The sequence below is a fragment of the Chaetodon auriga genome, chromosome 14, assembly GCF_051107435.1.
Source record: "Chaetodon auriga isolate fChaAug3 chromosome 14, fChaAug3.hap1, whole genome shotgun sequence".
Lineage (NCBI taxonomy): Eukaryota > Metazoa > Chordata > Actinopteri > Chaetodontiformes > Chaetodontidae > Chaetodon > Chaetodon auriga.
The window spans coordinates 10,255,961-10,279,971 of NC_135087.1; the positions used below are offsets into that span (position 1 = coordinate 10,255,961).

Sequence of the window (24,011 nt, forward strand, 5' to 3'; positions counted from 1 at the left end):
GCAAAAAATAACACACACACACACACACACACACAAGTTGCACAAACTGAACAGTGGTCAGACATACCAATATACTGTATGTTTCTTGTGGCTATGTGTGTGTGCGCGTGTGGAGACAGCATAACAAGTGGACTGGCATTGGCTTCACTTTTCAGACCCAGAAGCTCCAAGTGCCTTAAACTTGCATTCTTTCTAGTGGTCAGCAGGGGGCGAATCCAATGGCTGCAAAAAGAAGTTGTATGTAAGCTTATGAGAAAAAGGCCCTACTTCTCACTTGATTTATTACCTCAGCAGTTTCCCACTGAGTTTATGGTCTCAGTCGCTAGTTTCAGGTCTTTGCCAATACAGCATGATGTTCATTTTGTAAAGTATCGTCCCATTTAGAGTAAAATATGCTAATTTGTGACTGACAAATCACTGCCATGGCGCGTAGTGCATAGCAATCCCCAGCTCCACCCTCTCATTCAAATAAGGTCACTTCTGCCTCCAAAAAACCAAGATGGCGACGGCCATATTGTCAAACTTGAGGCCTCAAATCGGTAGTCCACAAAACAATGGGCGATATCATGGTGGCTCCATCCACTATTTATTACACAGTCTATGGTATTACACTGCAGTTGGAAAACAACTGAAAAAAGAAAAATTCTCTCTCTAACAACGCATTACATCAAATTGCAAAATTTCAAGCTAGTGCCCTTTTGTTCAGACTTATGTGAATCAAGCACTGTGCAAGTTTCTTCCAAGTTTAGCCCCATGGGCTCAGTGCATGTGGTTTCCCGTTCACTTAACAAGTAGTAAGAGTTGCTATATTCTGCCTATGCCATGCAGCCTGATTCACTCTGAGCCATCATCTCAGCTGTGGTTTGGTGATATGAATCAGCCAATAGGGCTCTGTAAGCACAAGGCTGCCCTGCTGCCTGGCTGATAAGTGGGCCACACAGAGAAGATGGAAAATACTCAGGGCATTCTCACTCCTTCTCTCTCCCTCATTCTGTCTTGCTCACTCTCTTTTTTCTTGCTCACACAGAGCCTCTTTCACGTACACTCCTCCCCTCGCACTCCTACCTCAAACTCTTTATTTCACATCCTGTTAACGTCTCCCTGTGTCTATGCTGTTCTTTTAAGTGATGGGGTTAAACTAGAGGAGACAGAAAACAGTGGGGCGCTCTTCAATGCTTGAAGCTTCTTTTTGAAGTTTTTCTTTAAAGTTATCCTTCTTACGCACAGTTCAATAGTAGGTGGCTGTCACCTGTTTCATCCTTCTGTCTTTGTAGTGACATGAGGTGTGTGTAGTGTTGTCTTTGCCTAGCAGTGTCGTCATTTTTCATTACAAACATCCCTGCCCTTGTGCACACAATACAGTTGATGCAAAAGCCTCTGACACAGTGACAATTGTAAAGTACACCACTATGGTCCTGTGAGCTCTGAACAAAAGGCTCTGTTACCTTTCATCAGGCTCTGGTTTTCTCGTCCAGTGAGAGCTCTTTACTCATTTGTTCTCATCCGACCTTGTCTCTCAGAACAGGGCTAATTTCTGCACATAATGAAACTGGCTCTCAGACTGATTGCACTTCTTGCTGTTTGGTCATGAGAAATTAATGGAGTGCTGCACAAATATTGCAGATTTATTCTTCTGAAAGGAATCAGCCTCCCACCAGTTTGCATTTTGCCCTGCAGAGGGAATGAGTAAGCAAAAATATCCTGTCGGAATGATTGTTTGACCATATAGCAGAGATTTCCCAACAGCCTAAATACCTCCATTATTTGGTTTATGTCTTGTTCATTTAAATGCAGTTTGAGAATAAAGCATGCATCTCTAGCCCTGCTTGTATCCCTGGTGGCTGGCAGGCAGGCAGCGGGCTGGGCTATGGCGGAAAATGCCCTGTAAATAAAGAGAGCTAATTTTGTTGCCTGTGGCAGTGATGTGCAAGCTGACCTTATCAAGAGAGCCTCGGCCTGTCTATTCCATCCTCTGTGACTCACCTACCCTGCACCCTCCCTCAGGAAAGGCGGCCTTCTGAGCTAGATTTCAATAACCTCTCAACCGAGAACAGCAGTGAAATGCAGAGAGAGTGAGCGAATGAGCAAGCGGGTGCCTACACCTTTGCTGCCTCAGTAAGCAGGTGATGCAATGCACCTGTGTGCAGTGGCGGCGTCGTACCCTTACAAATACGATGCAACAAAATTCATTTTTGCCCTGATAGACAAGAGGCAGAAGGGTGATAGGAGATGGATCGAAATGAAAGGGGAGATGAAGGAGGTCCTCATTTGAGGAAGTGCCACAGTGATGGCAATGCAGGGTTGACAGTGAACATCCACGTGAGGTATTCACAGGTGTTTTGGGTGGTAGTGGTATGGAGGCAGAGAGATGGAGAGATGAGAGAGCGCACGCTCTGGAGCTGGAGGCTCAGACATGGTGATGGATCACCTACATGCTGCAGCCGCCCCGCCACGCTGAACTCACCCTCAGAATTGATGAGCCACACCTCATGTCTCCCCTTTTCCCTCTTCTTGTCATATTGTTCCTTCATCACCCTCCTCCACTCTCCATCTCTTGATTGCGTCACTCTCTGTCTCACAGTTCCTTCTCTTTCCATTTCTTTCCAGCTTGGTCTTGTATCTATCTCTCTGTGGTTTATCTCACCCCCCACCTTTATCCCGCTTCAGCCTCTCTCTTAATTTCTCTCTTTTTTTTTAATCTTTTTTTTTTTATTCTTGTGCTTTTTGACTACCCCATCCTCTCTGTGTGTCAGAATCAGGCAGGGGAGCCATGGACGTGCCATACCAATAAGGTTAGAGGGAGCATCTCTGTTTCTTGTGGTGACACCTTTATAAATGACAGGAGCATGAGGCCCTGCCGGTGCTCAATCACCTCTGCAGGGACTTACCCATGGGGAGCTCAGCATGTGTGGTGTGTGAGCAAGTGTGTGTGTGCGTGCAAGAGAACATGTTTGTGTGTTATTGCCTCTGTGGGTCTTGCAGCAGCCAGGTTTACGGTGGAGCTAGTTGGAGTGGACAACAGCATTAGGGAGGAAACAGATCTGGAGGCAGAGTGAAGGCGAAGGAGAGAAATGACAGCCTGGAGCTCATCTGACCACTACTGCCTTGTTATGACTCCCTGATGTGTGCACCAGGGGCACACAAAACAGACACTTCCTCCCTTTATTGCCTTACACCACCTCTATCTCTGTTCTGTAGTCTGTCGCCTCACAGGCTCGCTTTATGGCCTCCACTGAGGGGCGGGATGTTATCTGCTCGTATTGGTCTTGTTATAGGCTCCTTTTTTCTGTCTTTCTCACCGTCTGTGTTTGTGTTTATGCCTGTGTTTTAGATTAGGGATGAATTTTAGATTACACAGTGGGGTACGCTGCGCTGCATGGAGCTGCTCCTATGATTTCATATAACAACACGACCACCTCTGTGGCTGCTCACACCTCAGCAATGCAGGCAGAGTAGGGTAAGACAGAAACCATATAATGATTCAAATGTGTTTGGGAGACGTGCAGAGCTGAAAAGTGATGTGACGTGCTGGCTGACGGTACAAGAGAATCAGCAGTGGTCAGAATTGAGTTAATACAAATGCGTGCTCACCCATACAATACAGAACTTAGGGACGTTATTGTCCACAACATGGACACTGTCTGCTTCTTATCTGAAATACTTTTATTCCCTGTTCATGTGGCTACAAAAGCCACAAAAGAAGGCTACAAAACAGAAGAGACAAACTCTAGTTTCTGTTAAGCTGCTCCAAGACAAACTAGGTTAGTGGCAATTACTTAGAGATTCAGGGATTCAGGATGGTGGTTTTTCTCTCGATGTGCACAAACTTTAGACCCAAATGTCATGAATGGCAGAACAGGAGCAGGCAGATCATTGGACTGGCATCAGGAAGCCGGCAGGTGATAATCTCCCTGCAACGCTATTCCTATTACAGCTCGACTTAAGCCGCTGCTAACAGCAGCCCACATCTATAGCGCAGGAAAAGGATTCTGTATTTGGGTTTCTGCAGTGTGTGCAGAGCCACATGAAAATATGCCATATGCCATACATACATGTTTGTGTACCTTTCTGGTTGTTGATGTGTGTTGGCTGCCTGTGATGATAATTGGAGAGAAAAGAGGGAAATAGCTGTGAAGCTTGCAAACACCTCACCCATGAACACAGGCCATGGAAGTGACTGCAGCGTCATCATTCCTGACCATAAAAGCTGCTCAGCCAGTCAATGCAGTCTGGGTTCATTCTCTCCTTGCTGCCCAGTCTGAGCTATTTTTAGCCTCCCTGTGCAGCGTGGCTCAACCGCCGTCGTAGCTACCTGGATATGAGGGCTTTGTCACTCTTGCAGGCTGGAGCAGCACTGATCTTGCAAGCTTTACAGCTTCCTTTTTCCACAGCGAGGGCTGCAAAACAACTCCTGCCGTGAAAGGAATGAACAGAGACAGATAGAGAAAAGAGAGAAGACAAACCAATAATAGTGATGTATATTTCACAAAGTCTAAATGAAACGACAAAAGGCATTCCATAGTTGTGTTAACTTAGAATGTCTCTTGAGGTGACAAGACAGAAGCAGTATTTTAATGAGGCAAGCTGGCTCTTAACTATTAAAACAGTTCAGGCAATTATTGACTGACTGATTAAAATCTAGTACAGAAAAAAAGGAGAACTTGGAGTAATCTCTCTTTTTCAGAAGTGCGTTGTTTACAGGCATTTTGCAAAAACAAAAAATTAACAATTTCCTGTTACCGTATGTAAACACACCATTGTAACTAAAATTATACTCAAAATAAAAGACGTGACTTTAAAGACAGTAGCAGGCGTACATATATAAATTGTTGTGATGGATTTTTTTTTTAGGCTATTACAGTAGGCGATACTGAAAAGTGCCTTTTCTTGTGTTTTACATGCATTGTTAGTCACAGACATTTTGTTAAGGTAGTCTCTCTCCTGCAGGTATACAAACCTGTGCCTATTAATTCAGCATAATATTATTCAGTATTCCCTGGCATGGTAAACAAATGCTCCAAACAGATTCATTTGAAATGACTGCGCTGCAATCCCACGGTGCATTAGGGCTGTTTGAATGCAGCAAGTGCTTGGAGACACTCTCTCGGAGTCCCTCATAATAGTTTCTCCTCTCTTCTTGTTTCTCTTGTGCCTGGCTATGCTGGCACCAGCTACACCCTGTCACACGTGCAACTTAGACTGTGTTCCATATTACATCATTCCTTGGTGGCGGTTTTAGCTACATTTGAGGTTCTAGGCTTTTTTTTGTATCTATTTTGCTTTGGAATTATGCAACAAACAGGCAACACTAGCGAATGATGTAACATTAAAAAAAAAACTAAACTACCATTGAGTAGCATCATATTAATAGACTAAAACCCTTTAAAATCTCTCAAGCTGCACAGCAGTCTGACGCAGTCCTGCCAAAGATAACACATCCGAGTCTCACTCTCCTTTGCCTGTGGACTGCTGTGGCAAAATTCAGTTTCTCAATGGGTGGTAATCTGAGGATTAATGACAGCAACACATCTGCCAGTCATGTGGCAGCGCGACACAGATGGCAGGGGATGCACACGAGGGACACAGACAGGGAAAAGATTTGCTCCAACATTCTGTCATTCGTCCACTACAACATGCTGTTGCAAGGCTCTAATGTTTTCAATCAAATAAATCCAGATTCCTCAAGTACATGAATGGCTCCCACTTGAGCAGTCTCACCTTCAGGTGTGCAGTGAAAAGTTTCGCTCACTTCCTTGATGCATTGTGAGTGTTTCTGTGCAGATTTCTTTGGAGCAATTGGTCCGTTCCATGCTGCTAAAACGTGTCATTTTTCAACACATCATATCCTTCATCATGTTAATAACAACATTTGTGTAACTTTAAATGCTAACATGATTTTTTGTCCCATAGAAGACAACATTAATGTTTCTAATTTCAAAATCTTCAGTCTCTTCTTTCTACTTCAATGTGTTTATTTACATCTGTTGTATGACTACCGCCATCAATGGCCCCCCCATAACAATAGCAGCAGACACTGTGGCTGATGTGATAGGAGTCCCATTGACTTTCAGTGGCACAGGAATAGCACATATTCAATATGGAGGCAGAGAAAAGATCATCCTAATAATGCCTCTGGCAGTGCCTCTGGCTACAGGGCCAACACACACACAAGCGCACACACAGGCGCACAGTATCTGTGTTTTTCCTTCCTTAGAGGAGCTGAGGAGCAGGCACATGTGTCTCCCTGAATTACTTTTAAGGAAAGGCAGGGGGAGAGATTCTATTCTTGTAGGAGAAAACACAGTCAATTCTGATTTCATAAAACAACACTCTCACTTGCTGTGTACGTCTCATTCTCTTTATTTCTCTATTTTGCTCCTTTCTTTGCATTCCCATTTTCTCCTTTGTGTCTAACCAGGTGGTAGGTCCCCCGGTTGCGGGGGCTTTTCAGGAGCGCCCTTCCAAACCAACCATCTTTCGCAAGTTCTATGAGCGCGGAGAGTTCCCGATGGCACTGAAGCATGACACCAAAGGAAACCGCATAGCATGGAAGGTAAGGGTGAGGCCCCGTGTTAACTAATGGTCTGGTTTTCACACACTGTTAATAAAAGGGCAAGGGTGCTAAATTTGCCACCAGGGAATGTTGTGGATGGAGGGTGGGTACTCTCAATACCATTAAATAACCTTTAGGAGCAAAGGCAAAGCAATAGGGGCCTAATTAAAAGCTTGCAAAGAAAAAAACATCGATCAGGCCAGGATGAAAATATCTCTCAGAGAACACCCAAGAATTTTTCATTTACAATTACACACAGATCTGAGGTAGCAGTCCTTGTCCACAATCCACTGTTTGAATCCACCCGTGCTCTTTTACAGTTGTGGTGGTTGAATTTAAGACGTGATAGGTGCTATGCAAACACCATTTATTGTCATCATTATCAACTCGGCTGAAGGTGATGTTGACAGCTTCTCACACACTCACAGGTCCAATGTGGGCTGTTATCCTGTAGGAGGCAGTGTAGCTTAGCTCACTTAAAGGCTCCACCTGTCTCACAGCACCAATCACAGAATCCATCAATCACAAACTCTATAAGAACTCAGGGAAGTCACAGTGAAGCACTGGGAGTAATTGTATATGTATTTGTGTTTGTACTGTATGCATGTGAGTGTGTATTTCAACACACAAGCCTCCACAGAGCCATTAGGCTCCTGACTGGCACAGTGTGTGTGGGATGGATGCATTCTTCTAATCACCACGTTGCTTTATTTCCGTTCCCACTACGCTGCCAGCTATTCCATAACTTCACAACCACCGTGCAGCAACCACTCTTAATGACATTTATTCATAGTAAGCAATGATAAATGAATCAAACAAATTATACTCGTTTCCTCCCTTTTTTCTCACTTCAAAGAGAGAAGGAAGGGTGGGTGGGTGAGTGAGCTTTCTCACTAGTTAGCTGTCTGTCTTCAGGTGAAAACAGTGTAAAAGCTCTCTCTATATGAATTATTTATGTAAAATGTTCAAATGAATCTTTGCGTTTGCAAAAAATAATGGATTTTTTTTGTACTCTGCCCCTGAAAAAGCACTCAGCAAATGGGATGTGGTGTATGAAATTGTTGCTGTCATATTCAATGCAGCTGTTATTCTTATTGATTCCCCCCCAATACTTATACACATGCTAGTCATTTTTAAAATCCTCTGCCAAAGAAGAGTTTATAGCTCAAGCCCATTGTGACTCTTTGGGTTTGCACTTTGGCTGTGAACAAGCATCTATGGTGTTTTTTATTTTTCTTTCTTTTTTTTTTTTTTATGAAGCAGTATCTGTTTTAGGGGAGAGATACATTTTCCTATCCAATTAGTGTTTCCTTTCCAGTCTTTATCAGCCCTCTGTTTGTTTAAAGCAATCCGGGCGGAGATGGTGGCCACTTGCTCTGTGCATTTGTTGTGCGAGTTTATATGTGGAAATAGTGTAACAAAGAGTGTAACCACGATCGGAGTAAGTGGAGAGGGGCTGCTGCGTGTTTGCACTGAGCTGCCCTCAGGGCACAGGTTCAAGACGGCAGCTCAGGATCAATCCCAGTCTGAGAGCTCAGCCCCCAAGCAAATAAAAAGTCTGGGGAAAGTAAGAAAAAGAGAGAGTCTTTCGGAAAGAAAAATAAATGGTGTGTTGGTTTAGTTTGTGGACTGAGTACTCAAGCATACAGAGTGTGTGCGCATATGTGTGTTTGTGTGTGTGCTGTTTGTGTATCAGTTTGATTGTCTGCTTGGATGAATATGTGTATTCAGGTCAGGAGTTCAGCTTCCCTCCCACAATGATGCTGTCTGTACATGTTTGCCTCTGTGCAGCAGCAAACAGCCAATATGACCATGAAATAGACAAACAGGCCTGATTGAATGTCACAACTGTGCTCGGTTGCACCTGTACCCATAGAGTACACACCCTGAGTACACTTAAACCACTGAAAGTTAATCTTTAAAGCTTGTGAAGTGACTGCTTTGATTGCTAGTTGACTCTAGCATGCAGCAACAAGCTTTGGTATGTTACATCAGGTTACCAAGTGTTTTGTTAGCAAACGGCCAGTTTATTTGCACACAAAGCAGAAACAAAGCGATATGTGTTCTGGAGTTTTGGAATCCTCTTTATTGCTGCCTGTGAAATGTAAGGTCCACATTCACTCGTGCTTTAGTTTTAGGTGCACCCACTAACTCCTGAAACATATGTCTCAGTCTGTTTGGCTCGCTAAATGCTTTCCATAAGAGCTGTCCAAAAAATACAGCTCTCCACCATTTCATGCTGGGCAGGCAGCGTACAACGGGCGTGTGTGAGCATTCTTGCCTATAACTTGCATATAATTGCAGCGTGTGGTGTTGATTCTCAGTCGGATCAGCAGATACCAAGCAATTCATTTCGAGTGCAACCAAAACACTTAATACAAATGCAGACACTAACAGTTTGTCACTCATTATATAATAACCATAAAGATCACTAACAACAGGTAGCGTTACAGTATGTATCACTATTGTCTTTGTAAAATGATCTTTTATTAATTCATTTAGCATAAACCAGGATTCCATTACAACAAAATAAGGTCACTTCTTTATTGCAGGGGCTGTGCTGCCTGACAGTATTTCCCACAGACACGAATCAGAAATGCTGCAATATGCTTCAATAGGCTTTATTATTTTTTGCCATTTTTGCAGAGTAGTTCCAAGTGCAATCTTCTGCAGGTACGTCCAGACATCCAGCATTTATTGTGTCCAAGAGGGACAACTGATCATGTGGCTGGTGGCCATAATCTCTCCACCTCAATGAGGAAAAGATTTCCTCTGCGGGGTTTAGGAATGGAGAGTGAGGAAAAGTGACACCATCCTGGAATGGGCTGTAAACCAGTGGCGTCGTCTCATACAATCACAGAACATTCTGGATTCTGCCTCACTTCCCCCTGGGAAAATGGAGTGTTGAGAGATTTGGTGATGGTTGCGTTTGAGTGAGACAACAGTTCATGAAATTTGGAAGATGTGGGCATTGAATGCATTTTGTGTGAAAGCCATGAAAAGTGAGCTGCCATTTAGTCCACACTGTCCTCTGTTGTGCTGACTGTGTGAAATTTTTTTAAAAAGCGAATGCGGCATAGAGAAATGTGAGTTTGCAATTGCAAAAAAACTACAACAAGGAGTAATTGAAATAAATGTTACTATCAAAAATATTGCATAATGTGGTTTTGATATAGTACATGATTAATTGTAGAAACAGAAAACATCAATTTCTAATTATCTACAATTACTTGTGCAGCCTGAACCATATTTTATGATTTCAAAACATCCTGTGTTTGGATACATTAGTGTTAGTGAAGGAGTCTCCTTATATTTATTTTAATTTGGATGGTAATAAGTAGAGAGCTGGGACTGCTGTTATTCAATGACTATTTCCCTGTAAGCTGTCTCTTCCTTTCTTTATAAAACAAATGTAAAGCAAGCCTTACCTGTTATTACTGAGTATGACATGCTTTGCAGCTTTAAAGAACACTGTTAGCTCCATGGTTATGGTATCATCCTCTCCCAGCAGTGTGTTCTATCCTGCAAACACTACATTTGCTCAACATGTGTATATTGTTGAATGTATAGAAAATGTGTGAGGTCTAAATGACACCGAATGATGAGCCGGGGGCATGCAACTTTGTGTAAATGTGCACGATTCTATGCCGGTGTGTGTGTGTGGTTTTATAGTGAGCGTATATGTGCAGGGGAAATGCAAGTGAACTAAATGTCAAGGGCAAGTTGAAAAAGGGAAGGTTGTATCTGAAAGGTAATTTGGCTCTCCAGAGGTAAAAGCCTCAGCTGTAATGGCGCGCTCAGGTAAAAGCTTTACACGTATGGGGAACATGTGCAGCAGATAGATAAGAGAGAGACGAGCGAGTTCCTATCCCTGTCTATGTGTATTCGTGTTCTTGTGTGTTTGTGTGATTGTGTGTGTGTGTGTGTGTGTGTGCGTGCGTGTGTGTGTGTCTGTGCATAAGTGCGTGTATGTTTGTCTGTGTATTTGGCCCCTGCCATAACATAGAAGCCAAAGGCCTGGAACAGCACCCTAATCTACTGCGATCCCCGGTGCCAAAGAGAGAGAGAGAGAGAGAGAGAGAGAGAGAGAGAGCGGGAGGGAGAGAGAGACAGACAGAGAGAGAGGTTGGAGAAATAGAGAGAGAGAGAGAGTGAGGTTGGAGAGATAGAGAGACAGATAGAGAGAGAGAGAGAGAGAGAGAGAGAGAGAGCTCCACAGGGACTCAGCAATCAGGAGACATGGCAGCCGCTTGGCTCTCAGTTATAATGGATGAGTTGAGGTCTTCCTGTGTTCCCTGTGGGGCTTGGTTTGACTCTTCCATCTCTACCCTCTGCTGTGCTCTGCAGGCTTGCAGCCAAACATGATGGTACACAGATACATGCACACACAGTCACCTCACGTGTACTATTCGCCTCCTAAACAGCCTTGTTTATTTCATTTCATTGATCGCCTATCTGCTTTATCTTGTCTCCTGATCTCCTGTTCAGCTCTGTGTCTCCTGTATGCTCCAGGTTGTTGTTTTGTCCTCTTTATAAATCCTGCCTGTCTGTTTCTGCAGGCTTCCACCCTTCCATGTTGCTCTACCCCCCCCCCACCCACCCAGCTTGTGTATTTTATCTATTCCCCTTTGTCCTTTTATGGGGTCTGTCTGGGGGCAGAAGGAAAAAGCCATTTTATAAAAATATCAATGCAAACCTGATTTCTGCACACCCTCTGCCACCACACCAGCCTCAGTCGGCAGAGGGGGCACAGAGATGGGGGGGGGACAATCAATTAATCTGATCAAGCGCTTTAGGAAATGGAGAGCGTAAGCGCTCCTAGGGGACGGATATCCATCTCCTTGGGATGATTGAATTACGCAGAGAGTGAGAGTTGGAGAGGAGGGAGGGCTGGAGAAATGAGGTGGTTAGGGTGACCGAGGATGAGGGAGCATGTGCTTGAGAAACGCAGTGGGAGTGTGTGCTTGATACGAGAGAATGAAAGATAGAGAGACTGAGAATGAAATAGAGCAAAAGACTGTGGTGAAAGAGAGATGAGGTCATTGCAGAAACAGCAACGGAGAGGAGCCTTATTTCTCTGCCTCCCTCCTTTCCCCCCCATCTAACCATTTACATTTTTATGTGTCATACCTTATGGTTGATAACCTCTTCTTTTGACAGCTGTATTACATGGCACGGGCACATTGCTTTGGAGTCAGTTCACAGCTGAGTGCTACTCTTGACAAATTTGTCATTTACTTGATGGTAAATTGTCATACAGTATGCATATGGACCAGAGGTATGGAGGGGTTTATGGCGATGGCCTACGGTGCAATAATGGTCGCATCGTCTCGTATCTAAATTGAATTTGTCATAATGTCATAGACTGAAGTGTATGATTGACAAGGCCTTACTCTAACATTGTGCTAATATTGTCTCCTGAAGTTCTGCACAGACACCCGTCTGACGTGTAACCCCTCTAAGAACGGATACTGTAGCCAGCCAAATGTACAGAAGCATAGCACTTTCGCAACAGCTGTTTCACAGAAATGCTTCAGCAAGAGAGCGCTTCCATTGTTCTTTAAGTTGCACAATATGGTTCAACAGATTGCTTAGAAATGCACAGCTCCCTTTGAATGCCACACTTTTGCAGAAAATGACCTTCTCTTCTGCTTCTGTTGAACGCATACCATACCTTCTCCTCTGCTCTATGTGAATGATTTTTTATCTGCTGTGAGCACTAGAGCTTTGTCAGGGAACCTTTGAATAGACAGAATAAAATGGGGTTAACCATGCGTTTTCTCCAGCTCCCTGGCTGAAAGCTGGATACTCTGGGGGGATAGTTCTGTGTCATAAGGAAAAAGATGAAACACAATAAGGGGAGAGAATATGAACAAGCCCCCCTGGGCTTTCTCTGAGAGGAGAGAGGAGAGAGAAGGGGGGAGTTTAGATTAGAGAAGTGGAAAAAGCACTGGGCATTCTCACTGAGAAAAGAGAGAGATGACGAGAGAAAGAGGAGGAGTAGAGGAAGGAGGTTGTTGTTGTTCCAACAAACAACGCTGGCTAACATCAAGGCCTGTATGGGCTGCCTCCCTGGAGGGAGAGAATTGTCGAATGACTGCTGGGAGGAAGCCCGATGAGCTGCGCCGCTGCCATGCTGCTGGTGTGACTGCAGGAATGGTGGGACTGTTGGAATGGAGGCATCCAGCAGAGAGAGCTTGTCTGTGGATCTTGAACTGCTACACCGCCTGCCGCCCTCAGCCATTATTCATAGCAGACGAACGCCACACGAAGCTGATGATGGTTGTTTAGCCTGTGGGCCTTCCACTCTTTCTGCGGTATGAGACAATTGCAAAAAATGGATTTTTGGAGAAAATGGAGGATCACTGGAGAAGCTTTTATTTCTGAAAACGACTTGCAATGTGAATCAATATAAAACTGTTTATGTCTTTAGTCCCATCTATGGGTGTGGAACAAAGTGACCTAGCTCCTATATGAGGCTCAGAATTACTCCTAAGAAATTAAATTTGTAGTCATGATCCCAATTTCCAGCAATAGTGAGCTTTACCTGTGAAGCTTCACACAGTGCTTTTACAGTTAACCGATGGCTTTCCCAGGATCATCTCTCCTCAAACCAGCATGCCACACCTCACACTGACGGTTTTAGACATGGGCGTAGACATGGAAAATGAGCTTCTCATTCTGTGTTGTGATCTTTGGAACACTGTGCAGTCTTTCATCACAAGGACCTCCCCTTCTGTAACTTCCTCTCTTTGTCCCTGAACTCACATCATCCCTGTGGACATCCTGTTGATCTCAGCTCCACTACTGACTCCCACACCTCCAACCCCAGCTGCAACCACTCACAGCTGGCTCCCCCCGTGCAGATGGTGACTAAAACAAATGCACATGTGCTCTCGTAGGGAAACACAGGACTGTGACTCCTAGAAGGCAGATGGGAAAAGCCGTGGATAGCTGGGGGTAAAGAAGGGAGAGTGAAGTGATAGATGACATCACAGTGAAGAGTGGGAAGGAGATGGTGGAAGGGGCAGGGTGGCTACCAAATTAGACAGAGACAGAGGACAAGACAGAGAGGGACATGGCACGTCTGCCAAGGCTACAAATCATGTCCCCGAATGCAGCACCCGTGCTGTCACCCCTCCCTCCCACAAAATAAGCCAGAGATCTATTGATTGGCACTCGTATTTGCTAGCGGGCTCCAGCTCAAAATGGAGCCTTTAATTAACTTAATGGACCGGCTGCAGCTGTGTGTGAGCCAGTGAGGGAGGAATAGAAATAGATAGATAGAGGGGTAGAGGGAGTCAGAGCCAGCATAAAGAATAAGTGGGGTTAACTGCAGACCCCCTCCACTATCAGTCAGGATGGACAGGACAGAGAAGGAGGAGAGACTGATGGGGGTGGTGTCCTCTCTGTTCTCCACATCCTGTACCCAGTTTGCCTCTTGGTGCCCACTATAATTTCCTTTTTTCACCAATACCCTGTTCATAGAGGAAACATGTGTCCATCAGACCCCTTCGTGTCACGCTCTCAGTCAGCAATCACTCCCAAAACGCAAGGTCCCTGCCAGCCAGCCCCTGTTTCTGCACACTGCTGGCTACTCTCCTCCACCCACCTCTCTCTCTCCCCTCCCCTATGCACCATTCTCATTCCTGTCCACTCATCCATTCTGTCAAAGGTTAATTGGTTTGGAAATGATTCGATTCATTCTGGACGTTAATGCTGTTATCATGCTTTTGTTCGAAAAAAAAAAGAGAAAGAAAAACTACCCCCCACATGCACTTAAGCCTAATTTAAAATAAAGGAGAAAAAGAAAAAAATCCAATTTAATCTTTTTTTTTTTCTTACTCCAGCCCAGGCTTGTCCCCACAAGTCTTTTCCTTTAAATTATGGCAGAATTTCATTACCTTGAAAGCTTTTCTGCCCCCTCCCTCTGCTCCCCTCCCTGTCTCCAATACTTTGAATGGATCAGGACTAATGTCTTTCTCGTAACCTCAAGGTCGGAATATTTGGATCCGTGGAAGCGCTCAAGGGTCCCTGTGATTAATGCACTGTACAAAGTACCTTGGAAAAATGCGGTGGCTGATGGCTGCATAGAGTGATCAGTTGTGCACCCACACACACACACACACACACACACACACACACACACACACACACAGATTCGCAGACACATGACTACATCTGCTGGAGGTAGTTGTAGACAGAGGTGCCCCTGTGAATGCCCTTGATGTGGATCATGGGAAGCATTCATATTCAAATAGGGTTACCAAGAGGCCCTTTCTCAATTCCCCCAAACAGTGCCATACAGTACTTCCTTCCCCAAGGAGCTTTATGCTTTTCTCTCTTCAGTATGTTACATCTTTACTTACACAGGCTTTGTTGGACGCAACCAGGTTATCACTTCCCTCAGAGCTGCTTATAGGATGATGGATTTTCATTCGAGCACATCGTTCTCGGTAGATTTCCTCAAAGAAAAAGTCCTGTTGCGCTGCAATGAAACATTTTCAGTTTTCATTGACTTATTAACATGCGACTTCAATTAGAGACTTAATTAGATTACATCTAAATGTCAAAGAGAGACGGTTTTTCCCAGTCTGATATCTACAATAAAACAGCCACGCTCTGATTACGACTGTGGTCTTGATGTTTTTTGCTGACACAGCTGCGATGTCTGATAAAAATGTGATTTTCTCTATTTCTGTGGCCAAAGGTTGCAGAGGGTCCTTGTTGGCTGATGTGCATGCTGTCCACGCCCTATTGATCAGAGACACAGAGGCCTCTGTATTGAAGTTATTTGCAGAGCTGCAGATGCTATCTGCACTTTTGTTAATTATTTACATTCGGTTCCACAAATCTGATCAATAGTTAATTGAGCCAGCGGGAGCTGTCTGAGAGAAAAACAAAAACTTTGCAGAACCAAGGGACAAAATCCTCAGTGCTGCCAGTTTTATTTCCCCCACTGCTCTTAAGGAGAATGATATTATATTGGTTTTCCTGGTTTCAAGACAAAGTGCGAAGGCCAGGAAGAAACACTGAATGGCTTCATGCTCCGTGCTTTAGACTAGTCTAGTCTTCTCGCTCTTACAGCAGCAATAATTCTAAATGGCAACATTTTAAGGGAGTAGAACTCATGGCTATTCTGCTGATTGAAGTGCCGTTTAAAGTGGCAGGTGGCTGACTAGAATACACTTCTAGTGTTTGTCTCCGGTGAGCTGTTGGGAGAGCGAGGTCTGTGAAGTCCAGGGACTGTGTTTATCAATGCGTGCATAGAATCTCGGTGTATGAGCTGCCCGTACCCACAAGGTAGTTAATGAAGCATGCAGTATAGACACCTGTACAAAGTGAACAGTAATAAATCCTACCTGTTCTGCATCTGCTCCTGCTTCAACATGCTAATTTTGAAATGCATTTTTAATCTTCGTTAATCATAGATTCCTGCATTTGGAAGCAGACTTGTGCTCCCTCAAGGCAGAGCAGTGACCTCAGTAAGTATTTTCCAGTGTCAGAGTTGTCCCTCCTGTGACTTGAATAGCTTTTCAGTAATCACTGAGTTCTTTCACTACACATCTGTATGAATATGGAGACATTTAGCATTATCTCATCTCTAATTTGAATACTTTTGATCACATTTTACAAAATGTATCTCCTGTGGCCTCAGCAGCAGAAATGCCTAGAACTGGTTCATCAGATGTTCATGAGATATTCATCAGTGTGTGAGATGAGCGACAGCCAAATTCCTGCCACCTGCCACAAAGGTGTTAAAAATATATCAATATGCAGATGATACTGCTTTACGCTGTTTCTTATTATTATTAACACTGAGATTTACACCTATTTTGCATTGCAAGGTAATATTCCTTGTATGTAGCAATAGATAATGAAAATAAGGCTAAATACTAAATTCATGTTGTTCTTGCAAATTGGAGATATAGATTACAGAAGTTTGCACATCTTTAGGGACTAGTTTTAATATTGCAAGGGTCACAAAAAATACGGCACTCGAGCATCTGACTCAATAAAAAATTTACATTTGAATACAGTATCATATACCCAACCTTTGTCAACTGTGACACAAGCTTGGCTTTTTCTGCAGAAACAGGATAAGTTTCCTTCTGAGCTGCAGGAACATAAGCTGGGGTGTGGGGATGTAATTTGAAGACATTTTGCAGCCTTCACTCCTAAATTCTTAGACTGTGTTTCTCGTTCTGTGCCAGACCTTTAAGTACTTTAACTGAGCCTTCATTTTATTTGTTTATTATTTTGCAAGTCTGTAATATGTCCTAGTAGCCTAAATATATGAATACCACTAAATGAGGTTCAGCTAAACAAAAATGTCTGAACAAATAAGTAGCGCTTTCAGGTATGGCATAGGAAAAAAAAAACACTTAGGGGCAGTTGACAAATGTTGTGAGCACTGTTTTCACCTATGATAAGAGCTGTGACAGAGGTGAAGAAGAAAATAGCTTGACCTTAAAAAAAAAATCAGCACAGCGACAGACATTATTGCCAACGAAGAGTTCCAGGGTACTTACCTCAGTGTCATCCATAGATGACAAAATAGCAGCAATTATTGGCGAGCTGACCCTGAAACACATCATCCCTAATGGTGACACTGAGAGAGCAACTGTGTCAAACACCAAAGAGGTGAGCTAATTATGATAGCAAATCGTAACAATTCATCATGTGTGCAGAATGAATAAAACTTAATTACTGCCCGCAAATTACATTGATTTAGAAAAGGGAAGCGCGTACAGTATGCAGCTGTATGTGCTCCAAACATGAAGTGAGACGACACACAGATCTAAATGACTGCTCGAAATAAATGGAGTCCTATAGTACTTTTTCAAATGAACAAAAATGGTGATTACCTTGTGAAAGTTTTTTTTTTTTTTTTTTTTTTTTTTTTTTAGAGCAAGAAACGTCTATTGGCTGTAAATAAAACTCATCTGAAAATGCCGGATTATCCCGTGTCTAAATTGCGCTGAATCAACAGACTGTCAGTCAATCTGTCACTCATGCTGACATGATTGACAATAGTGTAGAATCTGTAGCAAGAGATAAATCTGATCATGTGTAGAAATGAGTGCGCAAAAGCTGCAGGTACACACAAGTATTGATGCCTCCACTTTCCAGACAGGGGGAGCAGAGGAGTGACGAAGCAGACACTGATGTATTTGAGTTAGCTTGTATGTGTGTTAATGTGCGCGTGTGTGTCTGTCTGAGTGATTGAGTGACAGGAACTGATTAAGGTACGCGGTAGCAGCTCCATTTTAGTAATCTGTGCTGCCACACCTCAGGGGACGAAGCGTATGCTCCTGGATCTAGCTGTTAATGCTGCAGGGCCCATAATGCATTATGAGGAGAAATTCATCTCATTGTTTCTATTCCCATTTACCAGTTTGAGCTGCATGTTTGCTATTGTTAACTGACAAACGTGTCAATGACTAATCTGCCTGGGTGTTCGACCACCACACCTTGTATTGGCTTTGGCGTTTCCTTATCTCGCTTCTGTTTCCAGCCTGTCACTGATAAGAGAGAAGGGAGGGAGGGAGGTGTATGTGTGGAGCTGAGTGAATAAGAAAAAGGGAAAGAAAACGCGAACGGTAGTAAGAAGAAAAATTATATCGTGAGTTTTAGAGCGAAAGAGAGAGAGAGAGAGAGACAGAAATAGAGTAAGAAATAGGCCATGATTAAAGAGAGAGGTCTCTGTGGTGACACTCTTTCCCATTTTCTCTGTTTTGTGCTAGGTAGTTTGTTGAACACGCTACGTTGCCGTCGTTTCCTGATTTCATGGGAGCAGATAATCTCAGTTTTGTCCTCTTGGGCCACGAGCTTGTATGAAGTCTTGAGAGAAAAGTACAATACATCCGGGGCATCCATCCATCCTCCAGCATCTTTAGGATAGTCACTTTTGATTTGTTTTGTGTGTTTGTAAGTGAAGTGCCTGCATACGCGCTCACACCAGTGTATATTTCTCAGCATAAGGAGGGAGCTTCAGTAATTTGGGCTCAGAGGGATGAGCAATGGAAGAGGCGAGCAGCATGGTGCCAGCCGTGACTCCAACTTCAATCTGAGTCTGACCTGACCCAGCAGTATTGCTAAATCTGACTTGTTACATGACGGGCGCTCTGGCTCACCTCGCCTCACTGAGACAACCTCTGGCCGCAATCTGGGTGTCTTTGTCAGCTCAGAGCAGCCCGGCCCCCAGAATCGCTGAGGTGGTGGATTTTCCTCTCCACCCTCACTCAATCTCTACCCCCCTCCCTTCTTCCTTCCCAACATCCACAGATCAGCATTTTTTTTCTTTGCTGTCACCCATTCACACTCCCATGGAGCATCGAGGCTTTCTCAACACCAGGGGACGGTAGTCTGGAGATACAAAACCCCTAGATCACTTTCTTACTGCCAATTAGCAGCTAACACCTCACTGTAACCCATTCAATGACCTGACACAGAAACTGCAGGAAAAAAAAAAGAATGAAAGAAAAGTATGACAAGAAAGAGGAGGGGAATGATGAGAAAGAGAGAGAATAAAACATACACACACACAAGGGCTTGATTAAGTGGTCTTTTAAATGCGTGAGTGGGTAGCAATTCAGCAGCTCTTTAGTCTCGGGAGGACCTGTCTCAATTACCCTAATGAGTCAGAGTGATTCTGGCTTCCTTGGAAGGCTATGGGAGACAGGGAGCCCAGCGAGGCCATATAGGAGAGGCTGGAGGAGCAAGGGCCTCAGTGTGTGTCTGTTTGTGTGTGTATGTGTGTGTGTGTGAGAGACATGCAGGATGTGGATGCCCCGTGAAGTTAAATGGAGCGTGCTGGATTCCCAATGAGCCAGTGTTAGCTGGCGGTCTGACACACAATGACCTCCCACAGCGCACATCACTTTCTCATCCGGGCTGTCGGGGAATGGCAGTTAACTCCAGTCTGCCCTGAACCTTGGCCTTCGCTAAACCAATACATATCTCCGATAAAGGCCTAGCATGGAGAATGCTCATGTCACAATATGCAGGCCTACCCCTGTTCTTGTCCTGCCTCGTGAAGACACAATTAAGTCATTTTGCGTTTGTGACCAGGAAAGTCTCAGTGTTATTACGAGCTGCGAGTCAAAAACGGCGCGAGCTGTCAGAATTTTTCTGGGACAATACATTTGGCTTTCTGCTTCCTGATACGAGGTAATGGAACCAGCTTCTTTGCTGTATATTAACCTTTCCCTCAGTAAACGCACAAACATGTCACAAACTACACTTGTGGAAGCTATCAGCACAGTGTCATCATCACTATTACCCTCATGTATACAGCATTCCCCTTCGCATGACATTCCATTAGCAATTCAACAGACAGCCACTCAGCACTGTGTGGCCTCTCAGGAAAACATGTCAGTGTAAGAGCACCAGGCTGTACGATTACCGAGTTATTCATACACCCTTTCTCCATATCACCTGTACACATTAGGTCACCATATATAACCCATAAACACAGCATCCAGGTTATTTCCTCGAGTATCCTGTCGTATCTGTTTTAAAGTAAAAGGCAGTGTTTTCTTGAATTCATCAAAAATGCATATTTCCTCCAGTCTCTCTGTTTGTCCTGTCAGTCTGTTTGACACTTTTTGCTCTTGAAGAAAGATGTCTTGGTAACCAGATTTCCCTGCAACCTTGTTTCAGGGTGATTTGACCCATGAACTTCTGCCAAGCATCACTAACAGGGAAAACTTTGGTTCATGACAAAATATCACAGACATAGCACAGGAGGCTGTATTTCCATGAAATATGCTGCGGATATCCTAGAGAATTAATCAAATTAATTTTCTCTTGCAACTCTAAAATCTCCACTTGGATGCAATACACTTCAATGACACCATCCTTAACTTAAAACATGTACATAACATAATGTAATAGGCTAATTGTCTTGTAATGCCTTGTTCAGGTCAAACCTTTTTAGTCCCCTCTATGCTCATAAAACAGCTACATTCTATCAAAGTAAATTGTTCACTCTACTCAAGTTCAAACTTAGTCTTGTTTCTCCTCTTCCTTTGTTTTTATCCCTGCATTTTACGCTTCTGGACAAGGTGTTTTTGTGGGGCCAAAGCCCTCACTGATAGCCATGTCACCTTTCACTTTCAATTGCTGCAAAACAACTGAAATCATTTGTCATTCTTTCTGGGCCACTGAGTGAAATATGACTCATAGGCCTCAGAAATGTTGAAATTGAAAAAGCACATTGGCACATAGTGCCTTCGTTTCAAATCTCCTTCCTCTCCTCCTTCTTTCACTTTACACTGTCAGTCATATAGAAGAAATGGCCTCCATTTAGACACTCCTAACGGTCTGTCTTAATGGCTCTATGTGATAGAAGTTATTTATGGCAGGATTAATGTTAATCTGTCAGTCTGGGGAAAAAATCTGCCCATGAAATGGTCATTCTAAAAGGCTCTACCCTGTTGCTGACTACCAGAATGCTCCTCCTCTTATAAAGGAAATAAAGAAAAGTTGTATGCCAAGGCCAGGGATGATTTAGCTCATTGCCATTAAGTTGGGGTTTGAATTGCAATACAGCTGGCAGAGCTTGGCTTTAGGTGTGAAAATGTCAATAGCCAAGAGTGCCGCGTCTCCCTTGTCAGCCCTGACGGAAGACCAACGACCAGCCAGGCTGCCATTTGTCTTCCTGAGTGAGTTTTCTAATAACCGTAATGGCTGTGGCAATAAATTACCACCAGCCTGTCACAGAGAACATAGTGCAGCATTTAAATCTAACAAAGAGCACCCATTTCCCCTCCCAGTTTTACCCTGATTTTATTCTTAAAACTTAGTAACTCCCTCATTCCCCTAAAGAGCACTTTAAGATAATAGTGAATAGCCAAACCCCATTGCAGAGCTCAAGTATATCACATCCTAACTGGACAGAAAATCCTTGACTCTCCTCTTTCCCCAAAATTAGAATAGAATATTTAGCACTTCCGTGGTAGATATTTTTAACATTCACGCTATAGTAGCCGCTAACTGTTTGAATTATACAGCAACGTCCTAACTGCATTGGTCACCTGTCTGCTGGACTCCCACTTTGGTGAAATAACAAATTAAGCCTGATCGCTGATTGGAATGAGATGTCATCTTACCCTTGACCCCATCATCATGTGCCCTCACATAAGCGAGTGTTTTTCCATCCCCCTCCCATGGAGTTGACTGCAGCTCCTCTTGTGAGATGAGCATGCTCAGTAATTGGAGCAGTGGGAGGCGATTTGTTCCCGTCCTTTCCTTCAGCAGCAGCAGTTTGCCGGTGGGCAGCCCATGGAGCCATGCCATCCTGCCATTTGTCAGACAGGGTGCAATTTCCCGGTCATCTGTTTCCATCCATAACTGAAGGTGAGGAAGAAAATGGTGAATGATGGAGGCTTAAATATGGCTCTTCATACTGTAGCAGCTTACTCCTACTAGCGACAAGCCGCACTCACACACTCTCGCCCTTGTGGCAAATGCCACAGCACAAGGCTCATAGTCTTCAAACGCTCGCTATTTACAAGTGACGCATTTCTCACTAATGTGGGGCTTTGCTGATTTTGTTTCCAGACCTGTGGTGTACAGATGGATGGGGGATAAAGTGCCTCTGGGAGGGCGTGTCATGTTGAAATGAAAGCTGCCTAACACGAAAGACTTGCCCCTGAGCAACAGGCGAGAGATTCCAGTCATTTTTGCCTTCCACCGTAACCTCTTGTTACTGTAGCTCCCTGAGGCAACATGTACGTCTAAGCTTCTATTTCCACGTCTTCCTGTGACTGACCTGAAAAAAGGGTACAGAAAAACATCGTCCTAGGGTTAGATGAAATAATTAACTTTGAAACCGGCCCGCTTTGGTGTTGTGTACTTCACAATGCACAATGTATTTAGAGCACTTTTCAACAGTGGTTTTAACCAAAATCATCTGCCACACTAGCAATCAAGGCTGTTCTTAGCGTGGTGCCATAAAACAAAGAAACCCCACAGTGTGCAGCTGTGCAGCGTGATAAGCATGCAAACTCTGCCTCCCAAACTTGGCCGATCACACACTTCCATCTATCCATTTACCAAAACCAATTATTTTTTCAATCCAAAGGTGCACCTGATACCTCCCCCATCAGACTGATGCAGCAGGGACAGAGGAGTTCTAAAGAAGAGCAATGGGTGGTATGGGCAGTGCTCCTCTGAATGTGGGGAAAGACGAGCTGTGTTATTTGTAATCACAAATTGATGTCCTTTGTAGCCATGGGTTGGTGTGATCTGTGGGCTGGGAGAGGCGGGCATCATGCGAGGCAGGGCAGCTGCTCTGCCTTTCTTCTCTCCCTGCAGTAAAGGGTTTCCTTTCAAAGCAGCCAAATGTATCTCCTTTCAGCGAGGCAAAATGGAGTCACTGTAGTTCATTTGGGACCTCAGATAAGAGTGGACAGGTGTTGGGATGTCAGTTGAGCTATCACACAAATATTTTGTGCGCTCCTTTTGTCTGGGATTAGGTAAATTAGCACATTTTTGTGTGTTTTCTGTGTCATTTTGAGTTGTTGACTCAGTTCAGGAGCCACTCTTCTTTTTCTTTTTTTTTTTTTTTTTTATCATTTTCATCATTTCCTCTCTTTAGCACACATGGCTCTGAGTGAGTCGTTTGGTACTGTTTGTGTTTGTCTTAAGGCATTTCTTGAAACAGTTGTTTTTTCATTTTAACTGAAGGCTAGATTTAGAGGACTGAGCATAGCCGCCTAAGTGAAAACAATTACAAATAAAGAAAACACAATGTTTTAGATTTTTATCAATTTTAATTACCAACATCAAGAAAATTGGATAGTCATTGTTGCTTTTCTCCCCTTGTTCTGTTTTTCTGTTTCCAGGAAATATGAAACTATCATGAAGAGGATTTGCACAGAATGTTTTCGAAAAGTTGTTAAAGAGGCAACAAAGAGCTGTTAATCTTTTCACACTTTGCGGCCAGACTGTGTGCTTATCAACAAACCAGAAATGTGCTACAATAGTAGAAACGCACTGATTACTGAATGACCACTGAGCAAGAGTAGCACTCAAACGTCTTTGTGGTGTTGCAGTCCTTCGGCTATAAATGCTGAACTCATAACTCATGTCCAGTTGGAGGTACAGTCAAGAGTGGTGGGTCATACACAGGACCCTTACTCAGGAGACCAGGGTTTGTGTCCTGTCAGCAAGCTTTTTCTAAACCCGACCAAACTGCCAAAGTTTCACAACATTAACCACGTGTTAGCAAGGAGAGCGGGAAGGCTTTGCGAGTCGCACATGTACGCCAAAGGGTACTCGTATGAGACGCAGAGGAGCGTGACGAAGTGGTGTTTGACGACCTTGGATGAGAAGGCATTGCACTACCAGACCAAGGATACAAGCAGCCAGGAGTGAACCTCATATTAGAATAAACTGCCAGTAAGGGTGAGGGACTGATAGAGAGTGCATCTGTTGAAGGGCCAGGGTC

The 24,011-nt window shown here is 43.8% G+C and overlaps 1 protein-coding gene across 1 annotated transcript in view; it reads left to right on the forward strand.

Moving 5' to 3' along the window:
• The window catches only part of pacrg (PARK2 co-regulated), a 124,504-nt gene that overhangs the window by 12,606 nt on the left and 87,887 nt on the right, over positions 1–24,011 (forward strand). The window contains exon 2 of the mRNA XM_076749137.1: positions 6,419–6,553. Coding sequence (XP_076605252.1) covers positions 6,419–6,553 — 135 coding nt within the window. The remainder of the gene's footprint in view (positions 1–6,418; positions 6,554–24,011) is intronic.